Source organism: Mustela nivalis (assembly GCF_964662115.1).
Source record: "Mustela nivalis genome assembly, chromosome: X".
In the NCBI taxonomy this organism is placed as follows: Eukaryota; Metazoa; Chordata; class Mammalia; order Carnivora; family Mustelidae; genus Mustela; species Mustela nivalis.
The window spans coordinates 63,177,814-63,190,853 of record NC_139040.1 but is presented as its reverse complement, the minus strand read 5'-3'; the positions used below and the strand labels follow the sequence as shown (position 1 = coordinate 63,190,853).

General features: G+C 37.3%; 1 protein-coding gene across 1 annotated transcript in view; it reads right to left on the bottom strand.

Moving 5' to 3' along the window:
- MAGT1 (magnesium transporter 1) overlaps positions 1-13,040 on the bottom strand; it is a 79,088-nt gene that overhangs the window by 62,218 nt on the left and 3,830 nt on the right. The window contains exon 2 of the mRNA XM_082716031.1: positions 3,087-3,256. Coding sequence (XP_082572157.1) covers positions 3,087-3,256 — 170 coding nt within the window. The remainder of the gene's footprint in view (positions 1-3,086; positions 3,257-13,040) is intronic.

Here is a 13,040-nt window from a genome sequence, read left to right as displayed (position 1 = left end):
GGGGTCCTGGGATTGAGCCCCACATTGGGCTCTCTGCTTGGTGGGGAGCCTGCCTCCCTCTCTCTCTCTCTCTCTCTCTCTCTCTGCCTGCCTCTCTGCCTACTTGTGAACTCCACCTGTCAAATAAATAAATAAATAAAATCTTAAAAAAAATAAAATAAAATGAACAGAGCCAAAGAAGCAATAGCAGTTTTTGCAATGGGAGAAATATTTTTGAGAGAGAGATAGACAGACAGAGACACAGAGAGAGGGAGAGAGGGAGAGTGAGAGAGAGACAAACATCAGTCAGGTTCTGCTGACAGGGTCAGGACAAACCTTGGAAAATATTGCCATTGTTTTGGCATAAAAGAAGCCTTATTCTAAGTGTTGGGAATTTCAATAGAAAGTAGTTACTTGATTCAGCTTCATACATTGTGCTTGTTTCTTATCTCAGAGGTCTTTAGGCAGTCATTGGAAAATCCAGCTAATTGTCTAAACAATTTTTAACATCCTAAATTATTTTTAAGGGTTCAAAGACGAGGTTGAAGTATTTCCAGAGAAAGTATACTATAATAGTAATCCATTTTATAAATCTAACATGACATTATTTAGTAAATAAAAATACAGTCAGATGAATTATTAGGGTGAAAGATAACAAGGATCTAGGGAATTGAGATTAATTAAAACCTCAAGTCATATTTGACTTTTCCCTTATTGCCCATATGCTTTCAGTTTCCAAGATGTGATAATTCTTCATTTGCGATTATCTTTTCACTCCATCCCTTCCCATTTATTTTCACTGCTATCAGCTAAAGTCAGATCCTTAATATCAGATGTTACAATATAAAACGTTGACTCTAGTTTCTCCTCTTCCAATCCTTCTTACACTACAATATACATCAGTCTTCCTAAATTACTATCTTCCTGAAACTCCTACTCTTCTCCACTGTTGCTTTTCTACTACCTTCAGAACAGTCTCCAAGCTTTTCACTGGTTATTCAAGGTTATTCTTTATCATCCAGTTCCAATAAGGCATCTAACTATTTATCAGTATAAAACAAGATCTCTTAATTCTGGCACTTTATTTACCACTATCTCTGTACCCCTGCACTTATCTTTTCTTCTAACCAAAATATCCTGCTTCTATCTAAATCTGATCCATCTATCTAGCCCTAATACAAATCCCTTCGTCTCCATTAGACCAACCCAATCTTCCTGTTATATGTCTGTCCTGAGGTTCTGTAGTATATATATATTTTTACAGATTTTATTTATTTATTTGACAGACAGAGATCACAAGTAGGCAGAGAGGCAAGCAGAGACAGAGAATAGAGGAAACAGGCTTCCCGCTGAGCATAGAGCCTGATGCAGGGCTCAATCTCAGGACCCTGCGATCATGACCTGAGCTGAAGGCAGGGGCTTTAACCCACTGAGCCACCCAGGCGCCCCTCTGTATTATTTATAATGCACATAATCCATTTGGTACTTAATTATAAATTGCCCTATAATGGAAGCTAAATTTTCACATGTGGAATTCATTTTCCTAGCCAATGATAAGGGTAGGATATCTTATACTTCTCATCCTGATAGCACCAAATATATAGTATTATACACACTGCTGTTAATTTTATTTTTTTAATGAGTTTAGGAAAATGTGAGCTAATTTTAAATTTGGTCTTATAGAAAGATACTAAAAAAAAACTTAGTTTAATAAGAATGTCATTAATTTGCATTTAGTACAGAATTATGAAGAAGTTTGTGTTTGTTCCCTAAGATTTTGTATACTCCTGACTGCTGAGTGAAATGACTAAATTAAGAGTGATTCCAGATTTTAAGTTTATGCATAATTAATACCTACTATCCAACATATGTACCCAAAAATAAGTACTCTGGGATCAAATACCTTGACTATCTCCTACCTCTGGGGGAAAATCCTTTAAGAAGAGTTGGCAAGTCTTGGGGTAGCATAATGCATATTCTAAAAAAAATTGCTTAATCCTTCACATGGACACACAGGCTGTCAGAATTTGAAAAGCCTTCAAGAGTTTATTAAATAAGTTCTTCACAGGGTAGCTTTGTCATTTTATTTAACATGAATTCCCTGGTCACATATTGATCTAAAAATATAAGTTAAAAAAACACAAAAAGCAAAAGGTAACCTATGTTTTAGTACCCACTATTTTTAATTTTGTTTAAAGAAATATATCCTGGGATGTCTGGGTGGATCAGTTGGTTAAGTGTCTGCCTTCAGCTCAGGTTATGATCCTAGAGTCCTGGGATCGAGTTCCGTATCAGGCTTCTTGCTCAGTGGGGAGCCTGCTTCTCCCTCCACCAGCTACTTCCCCTGCTTGTGCTCATTCTTGCACTCTCTGACAAATAAATAAATAAAATCTTTAAAAAAATAAATATAGTCTTTTTGTTAAAAGAAATATCAATCTTTTTTCCCAAGATCATTTAGAAACAGTAAAATAAAATCAATAAACCAATGTTTGATGAAAGTTTAAGTGAGATTAGTCTCCATTTCCAAGGTATTAATCACTCAGAATAATCTAGAAAAAAAGGAAATATCTCTAAATCATACATCTTTATTTTCTAAAAACATTCTCTTGTAATTCCAAATTGGGATGTAGCTATCATTATTGCATTAGTAAGTATCTCTAGCTTTGGGTAGACCAGGTAAAAGATTCTGGAACCTATCTCTTCATAAATGAGAGAACATTTGCTTTACTTACCTTCTGGGCTTGTTGTATAAAATAAGAGTACGAACCTGAAAGCACTGACAAATAATAAAATACTACATCAATCCAACTGGCATACATTTATATAAGTTGATACCAATTTATATGACAATTATTCAATTTTTAAGTTATTCCTATCATGGCTATCACAATACTTTATCCTTGCTCTTTGTTCCCACTTTGTGCCCACTAATGTGGGCAACCAAGAAATGACTATAAAAGGGGCAATATGTGCTACTACAGACATCCTAAGTAAGACACACACAATAATTGTTTATGTACCCACTGAACTAATTTGGTTATTCTGGGATTGAGAAATGGTTAAAATATTATGTTATTTAATTTTAAAGTGTAGTTGAAAGTTCATACTTGCACACAACACACTGTCTGTGAAGTTGGAGAGCAGTGAACATGACAATAACGGAGTAGTTTCTTGGTGGGGCTTTAACAAGGCGACGGAACTTGTCTCCATTCATTCTTATTACAGGTCTTTTATTGGTCCATTCCATCAGTTGACTAACCTTTTCTGATAACACCATCTAAAAAAGAAAAAAAGGGAGGAACATGGTGTTAATGTTCTCAGCATGGCATTTGAAGTTCCTTTAAAAAAAAAAAGATTTCATTTATTTATTTGACAGAGAGATCACAAGTAGGCCGAGAGGCAGGCAGAGAGAGAGGGGGAATCAGGCTCCCTGCTGAGCAGAGAGCCCAATGTGGGGCACAATCCCAGGACACTGAGACCATGACCTGAGCTGCAGGCAGAGGTTTAATCCACTGAGCCACCCAGGCGCCCCTTGAAGTTCCTTTTAACTAGGCAACTTACCTAAAACAAAGACTAACAAGCAGAGGCATATAGAAAATGTGAGAAACCTAAAAATAAAATCTGATAATTGGGCCTGATAATAATTATTCTTAAAATTCTATTATTTCATGATGAGATTTAATCGGATACCACACTGTTGATGTGAATTACTTATTTATACTAATAAACAAAATATAAAATCATAAAACATTTCATTTGCCAAAGATTCCAAAGAATGTTGAGTTAAACCAGTTAATTTTTTTTTTTAAGATTTTATTTATTCATTTGACAGAGAGAGACACAGTGAGAGAGGAAACACAAGCAGGGGAAGTGGGAGAGGGAGAAGCAGGCTTCCTGCCAACCAGGGAGCCTGATGCAGGGCTCAATCCCAGGACCCTGGAATCGTGACCTGAGCCGAAGACACGCTTAACAACTGAGCCACCCAGGTGCCCCAAACCAGTTAGTTTTGTACAAGATTTTGCTTCTCAAAACCAAAACAAAATAAAAACAAAACACACCTATAAAGAAGCTGGAGTATTAAAACAATCTTGAAAATAAAGAATAATAATGGGAGGGGACACCTGGGTGGCTCAGTCAGTTAAACACCTGCCTCTGGCTTGGGTCATGATCCCAGGGTCCTGGGATGAATTCCCACATGGGGCTCCTTGCTCAGCAGAAGCCTGCTTCTTCCTCTGCCTTCTGCTCCCCCTGCTTGTGCTCTCCCTCCCTCTCTCTCTGAGAAATAAATAAATAAATAAATAAAATCTTTTTAAAAAAGAATAAAATGGGGTATCACTCTACCTGATTTTAAGGTTTACTATACAGCTATAGTAAGCAAGGCAGAGTGGTACAGATGAAAGAATAGACTCATAGATCAATGGCACAGAAACAGACCTACATTGAGTATAGACAACTGATTTTTCATAAAGGTGCAAAAACTCAGTAAAGCAAGGCTAGTCTTTTCAACAAATAGTGCTGGAGCAATTGGACATCCATTATCAAAAATAGGAATCTCAAACTAAACTTCATACTTTATACAAAAATTAAGTCAAACTGATTTTATACTTAAACATAAAAATGAAAACTATGAAAATTTTAGAAAAAAAGGAAAAAGGGGAACCTGGCCAGCTCAGTCATGGAGCATGTGACTTTTGATGTCAGGATTGTGAGTTCAAGCCCCACACTGGGCATACAGCTTATTCCAAAAAATTTGTTTCAGAAAAAAATTAGGAGAGAACATTCAGGACCTTGGGGTAGGGAAAGAGTTCTTAGACCTGAAGCCAAAAAGCATGATTCATAAAAAAGAAAAAAAAAGATAACCTCACCAAAATAAATTTTTTTCCTCTAGGAAAGACCATGTTAAGAGGAGGAAAAGACAAGCTACAGAGTGGGAGGAAATATTTCCAAACCATGTATCTGACAAAGGATTAATAGTTATACTTTTAAAAACCATCAAAACTCGGGGTGCCTGGGTGGCTCAGTCAGTTAAGTATCTGACTCTTGATTTCAGCTCAGGTCATGATCTCAGAGTCATTGGGATCAAGCCCCATGTTGGGCTCCGTGCTTAGCAGGGAGTCGGCTTGAGATTCTCTTCCTCTTCCTTTGTCCCTGTTCACATGCATGCGCTTGCTCTAATAAATAAGTAAATAGAATCTTAAAAAATATTGAACTTGCTTTTCCCAGGAAGGGAACAGTAACATGGATTGTAAAAATGCATGATTTGCCTTTAAAGCATGGCTGAATTCAGCCTATACTGAAAAAAATTTCCTGAGTATACCTATGAACAACAGAGAAAGAATGCAAAAAATTAGTTTTGTAGCACATTCAAAATAATTCTGGTAAAAGCCATAAAATGAGTATGTCCCAAATGGAAAACCACAGACTCTAAGCCCACAGAGAAATATACACACTCTCAAAAGATTAGTAAAACAAATAATTAACACGATTTGTGGAACAATGATATGGAGGAAACAGATCACTCTAAACAACGGTTTTACAACAGTGACAATAGTGACATCTTGACCCAGATAATTCTTTATTGTCTAGAGTTGTCCTGCATATTGTAGGATGTTGAACAGCATCCCTCATCTTTACCCACCAGATGCCAGTAGTACCCCGACCTTCAACTTCAACAACCAAAAATGTTTCAGACATTGCCAGATAACCAACCCCAAGGAGCAAAATTCCCCTCCTCCCTCATTGAGAACCATTGCTGGAAACTGAAAAGAATTTTCACAGTATAATATGTTTTTATCATCTTATTATATAGTCAATTTTTAATTCATTACTGATCAAAACACAATATAAAAGATAAATGTGGCGATAAAGTAAACCAAAACTTCCCAGAGCAAGACCTCAGCATAATGGGTACTAAACTTTCTAGACCCAAGTTTCTACAAGTGTGGCTGGTATAAAGGAGCTTGTTAGATGTTAAGACTTCCAGATTTCATCCGCTAGTAAATCTAATTCAGTAAGTCCACTGTAGGTTCCAAGAGTATGAAATTTTAACAGGTAACCCAAGTGACTCTTTATAGACACTGAAGTTTCAGAACTACTGTTAAACATTCTCATTCTTAAGGGCAGGAACTACATGTTATATAAATACCTATGCATAATATAGGGAATTTAAATAAACATTAAGCTATTCAAATGATGAACAACAGGAAAAAAATACAACATTCCTAATAATTAAACACTACCTGATCTCTCTGGAATGACTGAAGAATATGATATATTTTAGATAACTCAAATGTAACATCTTAATGATTGAGACACTTTAAAAAAAATTCCAGTAGAGTTAATATACGGTGTTATATTAGCTTTAGGTATACAACATAGTGATTAAACAATTCTATATATTACTCAGTGGTCATCAGAATAAGTGTACTCTTGGGACGCCTGGGTGGCTCAGTTGGTTAAGCAGCTGCCTTCGGCTCAGGTCATGATCCCAGCATCCTGGGATCGAGTCCCATATCGGGCTCCTTGCTCCGCAGGGAGCCTGCTTCTCCCTCTGACTCTGCCTTCCACTCTGTCTGCCTGTGCTCACTTTCGGCTCGCGCTCTCTCTCTGACAAATAAATAAAATCTTAAAAAAAAAAAAACTTAGAATAAGTGTACTCTTAATCCCCTTCACCTATTTCACCCATCCCCCATCTACCTCCTCTTTGGTAACCACCTGTTCATTCTCTACAGTTAAGAGTGTTTTTTAAAGAGGCAACCCACGGAATGGGAGAAGATATTTGCAAATGACAGTACAGACAAAACGCTGATATCCAGGATCTATAAAGAACTTCTCAAACTCAACACACACAAAACAGATAATCATGTCAAAAAATGGGCAGAAGACATGAATAGACACTTCTCCAATGAAGACATACAAATGGCTATCAGACACATGAAAAAATGTTCATTACCACTAGCCATCAGGGAGATTCAAATCAAAACCACATTGAGATATCACCTTACACCAGTTAGAATGGCCAAAATTAACAAGACAGTAAACAACGTGTTTTGGAGAGGATGTAGAGAAAGGGGAACCCTCTTACACTGCTGGTGGGAATGCAAGTTGGTACAGCCACTTTGTTAAAGTGTGGAGATTCCTTAAGAAATTAAAAATAGAGCTTCCCATGGAACACCTGGGTGGCTCAGTTGGTTAAGCAGCTGCCTTCGGCTCAGGTCATGATCCCAGCGTCCTGGGATCGAGTCCCACATCAGGCTCCTTGCTCGGCAGGGAGCCTGCTTCTCCCTCTGCCTCTGCCTGCCATTCTGTCTGCCTGTGCTCGCTCTCTCCCCCCCCTCTCTCTGATAAATAAATAAAATCTTTTCCCTATGACCCTGCAATTGTACTCCTGGGTATTTACCCCAAAGATACAGATGTAGTGAAAAGAAGGGCCATCTGTACCCCAATGTTCATAGTAGCAATGGCCATGGTTGCTAAATGTGGAAAGAACCAAGATGCCCTTCATCGGACGAATGGATAAGGAAGATGTGGTCCATATACACTATGGAGTATTATGCCTCCATCAGAAAGAATGAATACCCAACTTTTTTATCAACATGGACGGGACTGGAAGAGATTATGCTGAGTGAAATAAGTCAAGCAGAGAGAGTCAATTATCATATGGTTTCACTTATTTGTGGAGCATAACAAATAACATGGAGGACATGGGGAGATGGAGAGGAGAAGGGAGTTGGGGGAAATTAGAGAGGGAGATGAACCATGAGAGACTGTGAACTCTGAAAAAAAATCTGAGGGTTTTTGAAGGGGTGGGGGGGTGGGAAGTTGGGTGAGCCTGGTGGTGTGTATTATGAAGGGCATGTATTGCATGGAGCACTGGGTGTGGTGCATAAACGATGAATTCTGATACACTGAAAAGAAACTTTAAAAATAAAAAATTATTAAAAAAAGAGTCTGGTTTTTGGTTTGTCTTTTTTCCTTTGTTTTGCTTATTAAATTCCACATATGAATGAAATCATATGGTATTTGCCTTTCTCTGACTGACTTACTTCACATAGAATTATACTTTCTAGTTCCATCCACATTGTTGCAAATGGCAAGATTTCGTTCTTTTTTTGGTTGAATAATATTCTACAGTACGTATGTACATATACATCTTCTTTATTCACTCATCTATCAATGGACACTTGGGATGCTTCCATAATTTGGCTATTGTAAATAATGCTGTGATAAACACAGGGATGCACATATCCTTTTGAATTAGTGTTTTTGTACTCTTTGTGTAAATACCCAGTAGTGTGATTACTGGATCATATGGTAATTCTGTTTTCAATTTTTAGAGGAACCACCATATTGCCACAGTGGCTGCACCAGTTTGCATTTCCATCAACAGTACACAAGGGTTCCTTTTTTTCCCCACATCCTCACCAATACTTGTTCGTGTTTTTCATTTTAGCCATTCTGACAGGTGTGAGATGACATCTCATTGTAGTTTCACTGTGCATTTCCCTGATGATCAGTGATACTGAGCATCTTTCCGTGGAGGGATGTATATTCATGTCTTCTGCCCATTTTTAATTGGATTATTTGTGTTTTTCTGGTGTTGAATTATAGAAATTCTTTATAAATTCTGGATACTAATCCTTTATTGGATATGTCATTTGCAAATATCTTCTCCCACTCCGTAAGCTGCCTTTAGTTTGCTGATTGTTTCCTTTGCTGTGCAGAAGCTTTTTATCTTAATGAATCCCGAACAGTTAATTTTTGCTTTTGTTGCCTCAGATGTATCTAGACAAATGTTGCCCAATGTCAGACATATTTTCTAGACATATCTAAGGAAAAAAAGCTAATGTCAGAGACTTTACTGCCTGTGCTCTTCTAGGATTTAACACTTTGCTGGTCATACATTTAGGTCCTTACTCTATTTTTAGTTTATTTTTGTATACAATGTAAGAACATGGTCCAGTTCTTCCAACACCATTCGTTGAAGAGACTTTTTCCCATTGCACATTCTTGCATCCTTTGTCAAAGATTAACTGACCATATAATTATGGGTTTGTTTCTGGGGTTCCTATACTGTTCCATTGACCAATGTGTCTATTTCTGTGCCAGTGCCATACTGTTTTGATTATTATAGCTTTGTAATACCACTCAAAGTCCAGAATTGTGATACCACTAGCTTTATTTTTCTTTTTCAAGATTGTGTTTTCCATTTGGGGTCTTTTGTGGCTCCATACAAATTTTAGGATTGTTTATTCTAGTTCTGTGTTAAATGCTGTTATTATTCTGATGGGGATTACATTAGATCTATAGCTTTCTTTGGGTAGCATGGACATTTTAACATTTGTTCTTTTAATGCATGAGCATGGAATATCTTTCCATCTGTTTGTGTCATCTCCAATTTCATTCATCAGTGTTTTATAGTTTTTAGAGTCCAAGTCCTACCTAGCCACTTCCTTCACTAGTTCTCTGTCTTCTCTATGTATTTGTTTAAAGATTTTATTTATTTGACAGACAGAGATCACATGTAGGCAGAGAGGCAGGCAGAAAGAGAGGGGGAAGCAGGCTCCCCGCTGAACAGTGAGCCCGATGCGAGGCTTGATCCTAGGACTCAGAGATCATGACCTGAGCCGAAGGCAGAGGCTTAACTCACTGAGCCACCCAGGTGACCCTAGTATATGGTTTTATAAAGGAATTTCTCATTTATTCACATTTGAGTTGAAAGCTTTCTTAATTGGAGTAAACCTCTAGTACTGAAAAACCATCTTCCTTAGGATACCTTTCATTCTTTGTCATGAACCCATTGTTTGAGTACTGAAAGCTATGGCTCAGAAATAAAAATTTTGTTTTTCTACAGCATCTTCACTAAGTCACACTCTGCACTCCCCAGATATCCCTTTATCTTCCAATGACATAACCTTCAAAAGAAAAGGATTAAAATGTTGCCCATATCCTTTATGACCTTCTATTATTTAATACTTTAAAGTTAAGAACCACAAAGGACTATAGTACAGAAGAGTAAGAGGTTTATCAAACGAATTATTCAGCAACTAAAAATAGCAACTGATTTGGAAACAACTCAATGCAAATACTTTTCTACTAACAGCTTTACTAAACATTTAAGAAAATACATCCAGGGCGCCTGGGTGGCTCAGTGGGTTAAGCCGCTGCCTTCGGCTCAGGTCATGATCTCAGGGTCCTGGGATCGAGTCCTGCGTCGGGCTCTCTGCTCAGCAGGGAGCCTGCTTCCTCCTCTCTCTCTCTGCCTGCTTCTCTGCCTACTTGTAATCTCTCTCTGTCAAATAAATAAAAATAAAAAAAAAAGAAAAGAAAATGCATCCATCCAATTTTTAATCTGCATTAGATATATTTATCCAAAACAAAATATAGGCTTGCTATAAAAAAACATTAAATATATAAGGAAGGACTTTCATAATCAATTTCCTTCCTGGACTACATTATTTATTTTCGACTCAAACAAAACAAAGCATAACAAAACAAAACAGCAATATTATTCACAATTAAAATACTTGCCAGCAAAGTTAAGTAAGCTTGTACTCTCTGTTCTCTTGAAACATTTATATTAGTATGACCACAAAATAATCCTAACAGGAAGCCAATTAATATCTCTAATTCTATTAGCAATAATCAAGTATGATGAACATTTTAGGCCTATAAAGGATTAAGAGGGCCAAGAATAGGCAATGACACAATAGTTTGATTTCACTCTACCTTCCTGCACAATATATATCTAAATTAGCTCTAGTAAACTAGATTAAGTCTTAACAACTATAATTCTCCTACTGTCCCTGAATATTGCTCATGAAAAATAGCATATACATAATCACTTAAAGCTCAAATTTGACCCTGCCATTAAGATTTCTTCTGAATTTCAGAAGTAATAAAGCTAAACAGCATCAGTCTGAATTACTCTAAAAGGTACCTCCCTTCCCCCACTCCCAAACTTATTTGATTGTATCTGTGTTCCACACCATCAGGGTTTATTTATAAAAATTCTTGGTATTTTTAGCTTTCTTAATCATCCACTAGTTCTCAGACATTTGTAAAATAAGATTCCTGGTTAAGCAATACATTTCCAACTCCATCCTTAAATTAAGAGTGACACTGAGCAAATGTGGAAACATTATCTGGCAGATAACAAATGAAGGAGACAGACAGCAAGCAGAGAAGAGGGAATTTTTAATCCCTAAATGTCATCTGTTCCATTCTCAGTGCACCTACTTTCTGGACAGGGCTAAACTATATTCTGTCCCCTCTCCTTGATGTTTTAGTTTTAGGGGGTACTTCAATTTGTTTTGCAACTTCTACTGGGCCTTGATTCTTAGTAATAAGGTATTTTCTAAAGAATCACAGAGATTTTAGGGGCGCCTGGGTGCTCAGTCTTAAAGTGTCTGCCTTTGGCTCAGATCATGATCGAGTCCTGGGATGGAGCCCCACATCGGGCTCCCTGCTCAGCGGGAGGCCTGCTTCTCCCCCTTCCACTGTGTCTCTCTCTGTCAAATAAATAAATAAAATCTCAAAAAAAGAGAACCAGAGATTTTAAACATGTGACAATTTCATTTGTCAGATTTCAAAGCAATGTCAAAAAATGTAGAAGTTTTTCCAACAACAGCCTGCCTTGTCAAAATATGCAGTCAAAATTGCTGTTTTGTCAAAATTATTCTATTTTCTGAATATCCATAAAAACATCACAAAAAGATCAGGCAAAAAATATTTCACTACTGCAGAGGAACACAGTCTTATTTTCTAATATTCATCTAATGTCTTCTACATGCAAAGGATGGCATTATATATCTGTTATAGCCCACATTTAATTTTCACTTTACAGCCCTCATTTAATTTTCACAATATGCAAACAGGCATTTTTGGATTCTACTGATAAGGAAAATGAGACTCAGCAACTGGTTAAGGATCATTAGGGTCGCATTAACATATACGTTCTTTAAAATTTTACTGTTTTTTGGGCGCCTGGGTGCTCAGTGGGTTGAGCCGCTGACTTCGGGTCAGGTCATGATCGGGGTCCTGGGATGGAGTCCCACATCGGGCTCTCTGCTCGGTGGGGAGCCTGCTTCCCTCTCTCTCTCTCTGCCTGCCTCTCTGCCTACTTGTGATCTCTGTCAAATAAATAAATAAATAAAATATTTTTAAAAATTAAAAAAATAAAGTTTTACAGATTAAAAAAAACCTGATAAATGGGCAGAAATCTATCTTCCTAGCATTATTATAATCAGGTTTTGGTATGTTATGTGCATTCACTGTTCTCTATATTTCATTTTATTTCTCTATTACAGATTCCCAGAAGTAGATCAAGATACATGGATCATTTTATCAAAGGCCATGTTTTTTCATGGTTATCGCGCTGCCTTCCTAAAATGACAACAGATGCAAGGACAAACAACTCCCCTTCTACCACAGACGGATATAATTCATCATAAAAAAATAAAACAAGTCATTGCAAAAGAAGTCTTTGTGACCTAGAAGACAGCATTGGGTTTGGAGTCAGACCAGGGGTGGAATCTCAGCTCAGTCTCTAGAGCTGTCTTTTTTGGGCAAGTCCCCAATAACCTCTCTTCTTAATCTCTCTTCCCTCATCTTCCTAAATGGGTTAATACTTACTCTGCAGGGTTATTGTGAGGATTATAGATAATGCATATAAACCATTGTGCCTGGCATATAAAAGGGCACTGAATAAATATTAGAGAATAAGTCAATGTTCCTGTGAAAACACTACTATAGGTATAAATAATCAGGTAAGTAGGATGGCATTACATTTAACAATAGACAACCAGGAGGAACTTGAGTGATTTTTAACTGTATAAATTTAGGAAAACTTTCTTTTTAATTTTTTTATTTGTCAGAGAGAGCACAAGCTAGTGGGAGAAGCAGTGGGAGAAACAGGCGCCCTGCTGAGCAGGAAGCCTGATGTGGGACTCGATCCCAGGACCCCGGGATCACATGAGCTGAAGGCAGACACTTAACCAACTAAGCCACCCAAGCATCCCAAAAAGTATCTTTTTAAAAGGAATACTTAAGATTATAAGCCC